General features: G+C 32.7%; 1 protein-coding gene across 4 annotated transcripts in view; it reads right to left on the reverse strand.

The window, feature by feature from the left end:
* The window catches only part of ZCCHC7 (zinc finger CCHC-type containing 7), a 241,384-nt gene that overhangs the window by 17,888 nt on the left and 207,876 nt on the right, over positions 1–15,620 (reverse strand). For all 4 annotated transcript variants that reach the window (XM_068553461.1, XM_068553459.1, XM_068553460.1 and 1 more), the window contains exon 6: positions 13,936–13,971. In XM_068553461.1, the coding sequence (XP_068409562.1) occupies positions 13,936–13,971 (36 nt within the window). The remainder of the gene's footprint in view (positions 1–13,935; positions 13,972–15,620) is intronic.

Raw genomic sequence — 15,620 nt, forward strand, 5'->3', positions numbered from 1 at the left:
CAGTAAAGGTCCAATTTAAAGCAGAATGTGTCAACTGATTAGCTCTAAGTTCAAGATTCTGTCATACATGTCTGTACCGCAGACAAAAAGTTAAATGCAAGGGAATGAATGTAGTTTTTAGAACTTTTTTTAAAGTTAAAAGATTTATCTAAAGACTTTGACCCAATGGATAACCAAATGAACTATTTATGAAAGCAGATCTTTTTCTTTTCTTTTTTTTTTGTTACAGACATTTAAATAATCTGTATTTGTAGGGTGATATCTTAGAGATTACTTTACTATCAATATATAGAAGTAATAACCTGGTAGATAGCGTTACCTATGAAAGGTCCATCCCATCTGCTATTCTTGCTGAAAGCTTTTCATGCACCAGTAAACTCAGTAAATATCAGAAGATAAAGCATAAGCCTACCACGCCACGGATTTACTCCTAATGTCTCCTCAAAGTGCAGCCCGATGCAACGATTACAAATGATTTTCTTCTAATGTCATTTTACATAACCCTTTTTTCTGCATGAGTAGTTAGTGCGGAATGAATGAATGAATGCCATTAAAACAGTTAATCATTATCTAGGACACTGGCCTTACTCCCTTCACTACTAGGAATCTCCATGACAAAGGCCAAGAGATCAAAACGCCAGAGCTGCCTCAGTGTCCTATTTCTAACAGTAATTTTTTATGCAAATGACCTGCTGGGCATCTCTCTCTGTGACCTTGGGCTGCTCTTATCTAAACTGACTTTGATCCAATGAGGGCTTGTATCTAGTTGAAGCTCATTACTATATACGATCTGCAATCAATTGCACTAACTAAAGGGAATTTTCTACTCTTGTGAACACAAAACAGATTTATTTTTAAAATCATACATATGCTTAAAGACTAGACTATATGTTTTTATTAATCTGTTATATGAGTATATATTAAAAAGCAAATATATTAAGTACTTGAAGTAAATGTATTAATGACCAAATGTAACATTGATAAAGCACTGAGCTTAGCTCCAGTCTTTCTGAACAAGTCACATTTGTATATACACCTCTCAAATCAATTATGCTTTTCATGTTTGAAAACTACCTTACTCTTTCAAAAATATTTCCAATTTCTTCTTTTAATAAACTCAATAATAGCACAAGCCTCCTCCCAATATTCAAGTATTTAAAAATATTCAACCCAAGTAATCAAATAGGACTTGCCAAGACAATGTTACAACAAACCAAAAGCTTGCCAACATAGTCAAAGTCCACTAGTTGAAGTGACCTAATGGCATGAATTTGACATTTAAGCAAAACAAAAGTTTGAATTTAAAATATACTTTTCCCCCCTATTTAAAGATATTATTTTTACTACCTACTCTAGAGCTCAGATATAGTTTTCTAAGTATTTTATTTAGTTTTATGAAAAGTAGCCAGGGAAAGAATGGATGCCCTCCCTTTCCTTTGGTATTGTTCACAATATAAATGCCAACAGAAATGTAACTGGTACACATTCAAGGAAAATCACAGCTGGGGCCTAAAGGAATCAAAGGAAGAAATTTTAAAGTTGGGCAAATAGTTTTGCAGTGCACTGAACCAAAGCTGAGTCTGAAAAGGCAAAAAACGATCCCATATGACCAAAGATACAAAGGCTAATGTCTTGTCCTCCATTTTCAGTGTTTTTCTGGGGTGGGTCCTCACACCTGGGGATCTGAATTCCAGGTCTATTGCACCCATGGTTTTAGACAAAGCCTTCCATTTGCATACTGTTCTGACAAATATTCACAGTATTACTTCCCTTTGAGAAATTCGGGGAAGAAAGTCTCTCCTCAAGCTAAAGGCTTTGAAACTATTTTAAAACAAAGCTTCCTTTATGAAGATTTTTAAGCTCCTTTTTTCCTCAGTGAAAATAAAGAATTCAATTGTATTCCAGTGGACATTGCTACTAATTTCCCCTACATCCTAAAAATGCCATTAAAAGCACCATATATAATGATATACCTATATTTTTTATGTGTTAAAAAACTATGTTCCCCTACATCCTAAAAATGCCATTAAAAGCACCATATATAATGATATACCTATATTTTTTATGTGTTAAAAAACTATGTTCGGGCTTCCCTGGTGGCGCAGTGGTTGAGAATCTGCCTGCCAATGCAGGGGACACGGGTTCGAGCCCTGGTCTGGGAGGATCCCACATGCCACGGAGCAACTGGGCCCGTGAGCCACAACTACTGAGCCTGCGCGTCTGGAGCCTGTGCTCCGCAACAGGAGAGGCCGCGACGGTGAGAGGCCCGCGCACCGCGATGAAGAGTGGCCCCCGCTCGCCGCAACTAGAGAAAGCCCTCGCACAGAAACGAAGACCCAACACAGCCAAAAATAAATAAATAAATAAATAGCGTTCCCTTTAAAAAAAAAAACAAAAAAAAAACTATGTTCCCCTACATCCTAAAAATGCCATTAAAAGCACCATATATAATGATATACCTATATTTTTTATGCGTTAAAAAACTATGTCATGTACCCAACAGACTCCCAATCCATTGGGTAATTCCTTAATTAGGCGGATTTTTGAAACATGTATTATGTACACAACAGACCGGAACGTCTCCTTTGGAGCATTTTCTAGTCTATCGGGTGATTACATCATTAAGCCACACATGCTACGTAGAAAAAATCCTTATGAAAATTCATGAAAAAATGTACAGCACAACATTAGCATGCAGCAGACGTGTATGCTTTTGATATTTTCTCTGTTAAAAAAAAACTACATGAAGTAATTAGTCCAGGTCATAAAAACATGAGAAAGGTACCAGACACTGGTGAAAACGAAAATTGCAAAAAATTGTATTTCTCATGGTTTAGCAGAGAGTAATTTGCTTTATTGGAAAATAGATTCTAAAACAGTGTTCATTTGAACTGCAGCAGAATAAAGGGTGTTGCTTTATTGATTTGATATTTCCTACGTACATGTAATTTCTTCCCTACCCCTCTTTTGGATACTCTTAAGTTTTACAAGCCAATGGGTTGAAGGCTGCAAATGACCAGTGTGGTTATTCAAGTCCTTGAAGTACTGTATGTTTGTACACTTATATCTTCATTTTACGTAACCTAGAGCGTAAGGGATTACGTGACTGTATCTTTTTCAAGTCAAAACTGCGCTACAGTAATAAGAATAGAGGTAAACTGCTGGTATAACCTCCCAACCAGATTATATATTCACAATGTTAAGTGTCAGGCAAAATCTGAAAGCCAATATATTTGAAGACTAAAATGAATGAAGCATAAGTTTTATAAAAAGGAGCTATTAAATTTATTAATTTATGATTTTTCTTTTTGTAAATGACATTCTACCCCTACCCCCCAAAAAAGCCAACAACAAAAAAGAAAACCTCAGTAAGCAGGGAACAATGAACATATGCAAGACAGTAAGGATCACAGTAATTCACCCCCTGAATGTTCTAAATCTTCATGGCTTAAAAAGTATCCCAATTTTCTCCAAAGGTAGTGGCATTTATTCACTGGGCCATAGCTAATTTTACATGGAATGCAAAAATGTTAGTTTAAGTTTAATTTACCACCCTATTTAAATAAATCCAATGTAGCTCTCAAACTGCAGAGCTATCCCTCCGTCTATTTTAATTTTAAAGTAAGTTAGCAAAGGCTTCCTTCTTAATCCCCAGAGACTACCTACATAGTGACACAAACGCACAAATTTATGACAGCAACATAAATGCTCTTCTGAAGTAATGTGCAACATTAAGTGAAAATCGTTTCCTGGAAAGATATTATAGGTATCTATATTTTATTTGCCATCTTAAACATATCTGGGTCTTTATGGCCTTATTTTTAAAATGTATTTCCTTTTTATATTTCCTGGTGCAAATGGACTGCATAAATAAGCAATGTGCTATGAGGCTTCAGACCAGCCGATAAAACCTTTCAATTTTCATGCCAGCTTCTTCTTTTGTAATTCAAATCCGCCTGGAAACTGGCAGCTCTGAAAACTGAAACAAGCACTGCCACAAATACCTTGTAATGCTATCGACCTTGTCTGCCCATGCAGTGAGAAAGGGGGATGCGTATGTGTCTGCAGCCATCCAGATAACACAACTCATTTTTTTGGGGGTGGGGGGGGATAACAGAAGCCAGCCCCAGACTCTGCACCCAAAGCAGTCATTACCAGTCACACTGGAGAATAAGTCTCTTCAAAATACACAGTGCATTTAAAAACCATATATGAGGCTGAGCCACTGCTGTCATTACCAATTTTAATTTAGCTCCTTCAGTTTGCCAGCCAGATAAACTCTTTAGTGCTGTTTTTTAATCTATTTGCCACATTTTATGTTTAAGATTATAGTAATATGGACAGGAGAAGGAATCACTTTTAGGGGAAATAAAGAAATAGATCCGCTTATCAGCGCCCATCAGAAAGTTCATTAATCAGCCAGGCTTTGTGCCCTCTAAATTGAAAGGTTAAATAATCCTCTCAGGAATATTTCTTGGCCCCTCCGCCAATTGTCCAGAGAGGAGCTGCCATTCATAGTACGAGGGATCGGTGACAGGGTATCTTACCACTGTTTGGACCCCAAACAATGATGGACAAATGGCCTGGTTTACAAAGAACCTTTTAGTACATGGATGGAAAACGACCACAAGCTTTGATGCAGGGTGGAGGGATGAGGAGGGCATGGAGACAGGATGTGGGGGAAGGGAAAGAGAAGAACACATACATGTGTGAATCCATGGATATTTTATCTGAATGTTTATTGGGGTAGACTATAAAACACAGAAACCACATGAATATACATCTCCCAACCACACGCAGGGCTTAACATATTCAAATCTGCTTATATATTTTGCATACAATTGCACATAAACTATCACTGAAAAATTGTAGAATAAAAGAACCACAGCTTTATTATATTTATTAGCTAATACAAACAGGATCCAAATAAGCCCCGAGATTTTCATTTTTGCCATAACTCCACATGACTTACAACACATACTTCTCCCCCTCCCCATACCCCACCCGTGCTTATTCTACTGAAATACTCTTAACCATCAGTCACAAAGGTAGAGAATTCCACAGCTGTAAGTACCTGTTTAAAGGGGGGAAGTAATGCTTTTTTGCTTTTACAATATGCTCCATCTTAGCTCCTACATGTCTTAAAGAACAAACATGGAATAGGAATGCTCTTTGAAAGAATACCAATCACATCCCCTGAGGAAGTGCTTAATTTTGTGTTGTCCTTTTTGCTGGACCTATATGAGAATACGGGTGGGAGACTGCAAAACAACTGAACAAGCTCTTATAACTCAACATTTTGCTGTGAAATCAGGCTGGTTTCTGGCATCAGTCATGTGAAGGCACATGAAGCAGTTTTACCTGAAGTGCAAAAAACTGATATGCTATTTTGTTCAATTTCTCATCTGATTAACATAAACCCTCTACCACTAGCAGAAAGTATTATATTTGGTTATGACAGATGACTATATTCAGATGACACTGAAGTTACCACCTAAGAATTATACATTTATTAACAATGTATTTTTTCAAAATGATATCATTATATCTTTATATGGCACATATTTTATTTAGTTATTTTCACTAAAAGAGAAAGTAGAGTTAATATGTTTGTGATCTACTCTTAATTAAAAGTCTTTATAATGATTTTTAGGCAAATCAAATTAAGAAAATAATTTGTTTGCTATAAAGTTACTCACCTACATTTCTAGAAAGAAGACAAGCATAAATAACTAGAAAATGAAAACTGAGGTAAATAATTTTAACAAAAGACACTGCTTGTGGGGATTTTAATTTCAATAGCTATAAGAAGGAAAAATTTTTAGGAGACAGACAGTAAAGGGGTCATTACGGATCTCCTCATCGTAGGCAAATAAAAGGCTTCACAATACATAATCTGAGTTTGGGCTATTAGTCCAGTTGCTGTCTCTACAGGAGTGAGGAATTTGTGGGTTTGCTGTATTGGAGCTCACAGAGTGCTGAACACAGGCTAAGTGTTAGGTATTGTGCTAAGTACTTTACATTTATTATCTCACTGCATACTTATAACAGCTCTAGAAGGCACTATACCCATTTTTCAGATGAAGAAACTGAGGGTCTCAGAAGGGAAATACTTTAACTAGGTTTGCACATCTAGTAAATGAAAGAGCCAGAATTTAAACCAATGTTTGATCCCAAAGCTGGCATTCTTTCCCCTATATTATGATAAAAAACATTCCTTAGTAATTTCCTCAGAAATAAGTCTGCCCTTTCAGCCCAATTTTATAGCACATTTTTCTAAGGACTTCAGTAAAATGAGAAGGAAATGTGGTATAAAGACAAATAAATGAAATGTGAGAGATCCAAGAAAGAGAGAATTGAGATTTTATTATATAAATGAAGTTAAGGAACAACCAAAACTTAGTTCCCCTAACTGAAAAGAAATGTGGGTAATCCACAAATACATGCAAAGGAACAATATTTATGTAAAATGGGTATTTATAGACATGGATATATTACACATTATAAAGATGACCTTATAATCTAGCTAATAGATTCAATTCTGTATGATTTTTGAAAAACGGAATTAAAATATCGAGATAGCTTTATTACCAACTGATTCACACAGTGAATTATTTTTACAAAGCTAATATGAATTTCTGAACATTCCCATTGAATAATTCTTGTTTTTGAAATGTGATCTGCCAGTGTAGTGGTACACCAATTAAGGTGACGATCTATTTTAATTCCAAAGATACTAAAAATATATTTTTGGTTAAATGTCCTCTAAACATGAAGCATTTTTCTTCATATAATAGTTTTGATATTTCTAAAAAACCAGAGTTGTTGGTCTTGGAGGACCACTGCCGAACTCAAAACAGCTGGAAGAAAATTTTTGCAAATGTACAAAAATATGACTCTCATGACTTTCTGGCATGTGGGGATCAAATGGCAAATGAATTTCAAGTCTAAAATCTGATTGAGTTTATCAGTAATTCATTAACTTTTAGTCTTTTAAGAGATTTTGCTTCTAAAACCTTAAACATAATTCAACTTAAGTTTACAACTGTAGTTTATACCATAACAGAAAATGTAACACGAGTTCAGAGAGATTGTTCATGTCAATAACTCAAGGGGTTCTTTCAGGAATCTTTTCCTGCAGATTAGTCAAATGATTGACCAAAACCTTTAAAGGTTATGGTTGATCATGACTGTGAATGACTAAGTGATTCCTAAATACTTAAGATCTGTTAGGAATTATTGTAATCTACTATGTCATTCACATGCATGACTACTAAAAGGAATGCTTAATACCAATATCACTTGTCCAGTATACTTTACTTTTATTCTTGCACTGAAATGTCCAGAGAAGATCATGACAAGCTCAATCACCTGGAATATATTTATTTAAGGAATACATGAATCACCCGTTCAAAGTACATATGAAAAATAATCACTTGAATATGCTAAAATTATTCTACCTAATAGTTGTATGCTCTTTAACATATACTTAACATGACAAAGAATAGGTACCATTCAACACTTCAGATTTTTGAACTCTGATTTATTATATACTGTGCAGTGTTAAACTTCACGGATCTTGAAAATTCTCAGGCTACCTGTTTCCATTCATTTTTGTCATAACAGGGACAGTATTTCAAAGTGTACAGCTTCAAGGAAAAAAACAACGTAGTTTGCTTTGGGATTATATGAATAATGTATGTGTTTTTTAAGGAAAAGAAAGAAAATATTTTAAAAATGTTATATATATATATTAAAATCATAAATACTTAGAAATTGGAATTTAATTACCACAAAATTTAAGTATCAAGAAGAAATTGCCCCTACAATGACTAACTATAATTCCTTTGTAAGTAAAGGTGAACATAACTAGGGAAAAGAAAAAAAGAGTTAGCAAATTTTGTTCAATTACATTTGAACAAAAGTCCAAATGTAATTTTCCATCTTTCTATCATCCTCAGGAGAAACATTATTAACAGGTAAGAAAATAAAGACAACAGGAATTTCTTTACATTTTTAAAACAGAAGTAAAACTTGAAGTCCATACAGTAAATATGTAAGTCTTAAACGTAATAGACTGCTGCCAGCCACTAAGGGGCATATAAACAAGCACAAGTATTGTTTTGTCAATTGAAGAAAGGAAGTTGCTGTTAGAGTTTTAGATGCAATTAGTTTATTATTAGCAGCATGTACTACATAAAAAATAAAAAGAAATCACAATGATGGGTGATTAGGACATTAAAGATATTTAGAAAATGACAAAAACACAGCTGTTTGTAGGCCAAAACTTTTGTAAAGAATCTTTTCTAAATTGTGTGAATGCTACATACTTTTCATTGCTTGATTATCTGAAACACTTAAATCTACATTAGAATTATTTTCATAAAGCACTTGATATTATTTAATTAAAACAAGAAACAACTACTCAAAATATTCCATTATTGACTTCCCATTTAAAACAAATTAATTTTTGCATTAAAATATTAGAAATCAAATAAGTTGGGCACTCTCTCTGAAAGGGATGACACTTCAATATTTCTCTGGCAAAATGAAAATATGAAGGCGCTCCCATGTGCTTCAATAAATAGAAATAAACTATATTCAAATCTAATAATTTTATTCTACTCCCATTCAAAAACAAGTTTGTATACACACAATGTCTAGAGATCTGAGGAAACATTGTGAGAGGAAAAATAACATATGCATTTATAATTCACAACGTTCACTTTTTTCCCCTTCCTTTTACAGAAGCTTTAGAAAATTGCTTTTTGATGATTTGGCAAATTGTATTTATTTTTAAATGAATCTCATTTATTGAGATTGATAATTCCAGGTTTCATTTGCTTTGAAATTGCATTTTCCAATTGCTTCCAATGATAAGTTCTAGCAAATGTGGTTCAACATGCTAGTGAAAAAATTCAGTTGACCTATTCTGTAAATGTAGTAATTATCTTTTACACTAAATTCAAAACATGGTAAGACTGAACTAAAAAATTATTAGCAAAATGTTGACACTAAATTCTTTAAGAACAAGGTGAATGTTTAAATAAATATTAAAGTATTCACATAAATTTTCCATTTGAAAAAAATCTTTAAAAATTTTGGTCACTGTCCAAACGTATTTCTATCTCTGTTATCAGAGATGGAGTTTTAGAAAAATAAGTTATCAATGCTTATTCAGAAAATTCTTTTTATTCAGACACCAAAGTAACTTGAAACATAAAGCAGTGTGATTTACTTTATAAGTACTACAATGGAAAGATGACCCTGAGGTACTACAAAATAGTCATGTACCATCTGAATCCTCAGAGCATGATTATATTCACCTCAGTAGTGTTCTAGTATTAAGGGCATTTTTAATAAAAACTAAAACTCTGAAAATTTGACAGAGATGTAATATCTTAATAGCAACACTTAACCACAGTGATTCAAGACATAGAGGAAAAAACCTTACAATTTAAACAAGAGTATTCCCAGTTGTTAAGGAAACTGGCAAAGTGAATTGAACAACCAAAAATAAGAGCCTCCAAAATGAATTTATAAAGTCTTAGTTTGTGATAATTTGTATGCCAGGCCTCAAAAAAAGTATGAAGAAAAAGTTTATTTAAATAATTCTAAAATAGAGTGAGGCCTAGTTCTCACTCTATTTGGAGGTAGTTGACATTTTAAAATGCAGTATGTAACCAGTTCTATTTCCTTTGATACACACACACATACACACACACACACAAGAAAAAGGAAAGTCCTATCTCTTGATATCTACTGTGTGGATGGGGTTCTTGTGGGTTTTGCAGTTCTGCTTATGTAGCCGAGGAGCTCTCAGATTCTGAGATTTAGGATTCCCAACATATATTCAATGAAGAGAGAGAGACAGAGAATTTTTGTCCATGAAAAGAAAAGGTTCTGGCTTGAGGCTGACTTTTTAAAACTCTTTTAGACTCTTTAATTTTTTCTCATTTTAAGGTAAGTAAAATATATTCCATTTTAGTATTAGGTAGAAAATTGTTACCCACCCTAACTTACGTCATAATTCCAGGATAAAGCCCTTTGTACAGCTATTGCCTCATAACCAAATTCCACTTTCTTAGTCTTTCCTTCTGGACTGTAAAACATAGTTCTAAAATTAAATTTAAATCTTTTGACATTTAGGGTTACCTATTCTATGGTATGGCAGAGAATGTTTTAGAGAGTAACATTTGTTTCCATACTGTGAAAATCCAGAAAACACATTTCTAAATTGATGTTTCCAGGTAAGGAGAGAAAACTGAGTGGCAAGATGGAATGATATTGTTAATTATTGTCTATAAGATATACTCTGGCATTCAACTGGTTCAGGTAAGACTACTATTAATTACTAGTAAACTCAGGTTACAAGCCTTTCCTAGACTAGAAAGGAAGACAAGCAAACTACTCCTCTCCATGTCCCTGAGAGCAAGTATTTTACTTTTTGAATTCTAGGCATTCCAAACATTATATATAAAGAAACATTTAAAACTTAATTCTTCCAAAAAGGTTACATTTGCTTCCTGTTTAAACTTTTAGTTAAAATAAAAGGTAGTAGGTTGTAACACATTTTAACAATGCACACAAAGAAATCCAAGCGCAAAATTAAACATAAAAGATGTATTGTCCTTTTTCGTTCTTAATACATAGGGCACCCAAATAGCAAACTCTTGGTTACTTTTTTAAGTAGATTAAAAACAAGATTAACAAAATGTCCAAAGCATGTCAAATTATAGCCTCTACTAGTTAAAAATTCTGTTGGTTGTAAAACTCTGCTGGTGGCCATTTTGGCCTAGGATTTTTAATATAAATGAGACTAGAAATGACAGGGGATGGGGGAAGGGACTTTCCTTCTTGAATAGTTAAAGAGGGAAATTTTTTTATCTAGAATGAGTTATCTGAAAGATGAAAAAGAATATTCAAAGTTAGGCTTTACCAAAATCTGAAAATATAACAAATTAAAATATAAGAACAGTGCTATATTACTGAAGATTTTAAAAACTTTCTAAACATTTTTTGAAGGAGGTAAATACATAAACTATTTGGAGAAATTATTTAATTGCTAAATAAAAATCATATATTTTTCTTTTTCCCATGCTGGTCTCCAAATTGATAATCTAAAGTCATTAAATTACATGACATAATTTTATAGCCATTAAAATATATAAAGAAAAATGACATGGCCAAATAGTTGTTATAATATGTACATATACAAAAATATATGTAGTGTCTTAGAGTTTTATTAGCATGTACGCTTTAGAATGATGGTCTTATTTTTTTATTAATGAAGTCAAGTCTGGTTAAAAAGCTATTCTATTCAGATGTAAGTTGTAAAGGAGACTTTATTTGATCTCTCATGAAATTGCTGAAAATAGTGAACACCTCTCTTTTTTAATTTTCCTCTTATTTCAGAATGAGGAAAATGTGTTTTAAGGAATTTTTGATTTGATTTGATTTGATTTCACACGTCCATTTACACCAGTCAACTTACCATCTTTCTTACGTGTTTGAGAAATAAAACTCTGTTTAACCTATAGACATTTTTTTTTTTTTTTAAAGAAAGTGATTCCTGGATAGACCTTAAATTGTAGTAGCTAAACTTTAGGTTGTGTAAATGTCCTTCTATTCTCACTGATTGAGAGTCAGATAAAAGCAATAGAAAACTTCTTAAATGTAGACATTTCCAAACTAGATATACAAATCAATTTCTCCCCTCAAAAAGCATAGTTCATTTTGGGTAAGAAATGGGCATGTTTTGGTTAGAAAAAGAAATTAATCAATGATTAAGTGTAGAAATATCCAGTTTTAAGAAGATTGGTTTAAATGAATATACAATAGCAGCTCTAACCTGGGCTTTATTACTCGGTCATTGCCCTGATTGACGCCACATTCACGTGTGAGGGCTACTATGAGTCAATAGATGGCAGTCCATCGCCTAGTAAAAGAGCTGAAGATGACTAAACTCATCATGCATCTTACTTTCACTCAAGATTAAATATTGCTTAATTGCACACATTAGGATATTTCCTATATGTATAATTATTTGGCTATTTTGCTGGATTGATATAGATGTACATGTTTATAAATATACTTGTTTTGCATTTATACTTGCACAGTAAACTAACTCTTAATTACTAATTATTAATTTAAACTTGATAATTATGAATTGTGATAGTTATTTCAATATTATTTTGAAAAATTAATCAGGATTCCAAATTATGACAAACTTTTCAAAATGATTTTGTTAAACTTATAGATAGAATATACTGTAATTTCCCCAAAGGCAAATTCGTTTTGTTTTTATTTTTTTTCCCCCAACTATTCTTTTTACAATTTATGTTTTTCAAAAGCTACAATATTAAATGAACCTTCAAATATCTGTTATACTAAACATTGATTTCTATCCTTCTATGACAGTTATATGAAAGAATGCAGGTGCAAATAATGAAAAGAATGGCTTTAAAATAGTACTTTCTATACTTCAAGTTTTCAAGATCGGAATTTTCTAACTTAGGGGAAAAAGGAAAATTAATGCAATGTCAAATCCATTAGGCTATTACTTAAAAAAAATGTTGATGAAAAACTTGCTATACAGTTACAAAGAGTGACTGTGATCTTGAAAAGTATAATACATGATTGGATTCCAATTAAATTTAGGCTAAGAATTTCACCATAGCCTGTTAGGATTAAAAAAAAATTGCTACCCTAACACAAACATAATGTATTCATATGAGTTACACCTGTAACATATATGTGTAACACATGTGTGTGTGTCTATGTGTGCGCTCGCATGTGCATGTATTTATTTATTTATTTATTTTTTGGAGTAGGGGATAACACTAAAGATTTTTAACAAAACCCAATTTGGGATTGAGGATAGTTAAGGAATTACAGCTTTCTACCGAGAATCTTTAAACAAATTAAACAGTGATAACAATGTGAAAACAAACGACCTGATGTACTTCTTGGGCTTGTGATAGGCACAACTGAGTCTACTTACTGGTTTATTTTTACTCCATAAGAGGAGAGCAGTAAGAAGATGTGTTTTGTAGAAACTCTGCCCTTTCTATTTTTACTATGTCTTCCTATAAACAAAAACTTTTTAATAAGTTAAACTTTAAAGAACTGCTTTTAAATAAACTGCATAGCTGTATAATTACAAGAGTAATTTTTAATGTTGTCTCTTGCTCAGCACAACATATTTAATACATTAAAAGAAATGATGAGTAGGGCTATGGTGAATTATTGAAATTATTTAAGCTAAATAATAAAAATAAACTGACTTCATAATATTGACCATTAACCAATTGATTCCACAGCGAACTATTTTTTTTGCTCCTACTTAGCCTAAAATCACATTAAAAGGAAACCATAGAATTAAATAACTTGAATGGTATTAAGCAGATATTTATATACTTTGAATGTCAAGAGAAGCTTAAGGATATGACAGTTGAATTGTTCTATATGAAAGATACACTAAGTTTTTTCTAGCTTCACTGAAAAATATGTGTAAACATTTCAGTAAAGCCAGAAAAATGATAATGGAAGATGGTGTGGACTGTATGCTTGTGGACTGTAGATACAACATTTTAAAGATGCTGGATTTCTACTATTTTTTTGCTTCTAGCATACTTCTCCCCTTTAATTTAATGAATGTGGTCTAGGAAGACTGAGAAATACCATGATGTAATCATTAAATGATGTGAGTAATAAAAAACAATCAAAATCTTTGAACAGCAGGAAGATAAAGGATAGAGGAGTGGGCAGGGGAGAAGAGAAAAAGTGTATTATTGCTTTCTCAGTGCAAAAAAACTCTTTCAGATGTTTATTATCTTCCAGTAGAAGATGCTTGTCTATATTTTATGGTCAGCAGTTCAGAGAAGGGTAAATAGGCTGGGTCTTGGGGAAAATAAAAAAGGTGTTTCTACTTACCGTTAGGTGATACTGCCTCCAGATTTCTGGGCAAGCCTGGAAAATAAAAATATTGATCAGCTGGGAGCATGAAACAAGGTACTTTACAGCCTGTTGGTTTTGGCATAACCCAGAATCCACTGGTGTCGGTCACAGGAAAATAAGAAGCTTAACAGAAAGGGTCTGCATTTCAGCTTCAAAAACCTGGCTAGACAGTTTAATTGAATTTTACACTGGTTTAACACACTCCCTGCCATTGTCAGAAAGCCAGTTACAAAGTTTTCTCTCTCTTTTTTTTCTTTTCAGGTTAGAAGTTTGGGGTACTAAGATGTGATTAAGAGCCATAACTCGGTTAAACTGATAAATGAACAGCAGTGGTCAAAATCAATAAGACTCGCCAAGTACACCTTTTAAAAGAACATTTTGAACCTTGGTAGTATGACAGAAAACAATTTAATAGCAATTGCTTTTAAGAAGCTTTCGCTGTAGTTATATATTTCTGATGTTTTACCTAATCACTTGCTACTAACTTTCAATACTCTATGACATAGATAACAAGAGAATTAAAAAAGCAAACCAAAAAACAACCTCAAGAATCTAAAGTTCATGCCTTTTCCCTTAAAAGTTGTCTTCTCCATCTTTACATTTATAGAGATATAACTTTAAAAACCCAATAAAACCTCAATACTTTGATAAAAGATGGATTTACCGAAACCAGAATAGGTAACAACAAAACAAAACAAAACAAAACAAAACAAAAGCAACAGCAGCAACAACAACAAAAACCAGTTAGGAGATATTTCCTTATGGATACACATATAAATCTTTCCTTATGCTTAAATTATGACTCTGTTAAGAGACACTTCTGAGCTCTTTATGAATAGTTGATCAGTTTACTATCTTCTCAGAAAAAAGAACTGTCGAAGACAGAAAATATTTTTAATAACTATATTATAGCAATGATTTTAATAAATTAAACCACCAAGCTAAGTAAATGGCAATCCTTAAAGTGGATGTGAATTTATAGCTTTTGTTTAAAAATGCGTATATACACAAACATATACATACACATATGCATACCTAAAATTAGAATGAGTTAAATCTTTTTTAAACCTTTATAATTTTTGACATACACTTTGAAACAATTCTTTACCTGATCTATCATTCCTCTTTCATTTATTTTTCAGGGTAGGGATAAAAGTAACAAAGATGATTCACACAATCTAAAAATATTATGGATATGGCAATAATTCAGAAAATAACTTTTGAATGGCAAAATCTCTACTGATTATACCATCATTAGTGATGAGATCAAAAAAAGAGTAGGTATGTTCCAACCATGCTGAAAATTTTATCCATTATGCATCTTAAGCTTAACTATCCAATGTAACTTTCTAAAGAAAGGTGTGTAAATTAGACTATTTAGTGGTCAGCTTACCAATATAAATGTCACATTCATGTAAACTAAGGTGTCTGACTAAAAGAAAGCCACTTATAGACAGTAATTTCTGGATGAACAACACTGATCAAAAGGAAACTATTATTAGAAAGTAAAAAGTAGCTTCAGAAGCAAAGATCATGTTAGGTACCAAATAACAGACACAAACTTGTAGGACACAAAAGTTCTTACAAATGTGTATGTATGTACACACATATATTTTTTATAAACGTATTTACACACATAGATCTAATGTACAATATACCCT

Source organism: Eschrichtius robustus, chromosome 10 (assembly GCF_028021215.1).
Source record: "Eschrichtius robustus isolate mEscRob2 chromosome 10, mEscRob2.pri, whole genome shotgun sequence".
In the NCBI taxonomy this organism is placed as follows: Eukaryota; Metazoa; Chordata; class Mammalia; order Artiodactyla; family Eschrichtiidae; genus Eschrichtius; species Eschrichtius robustus.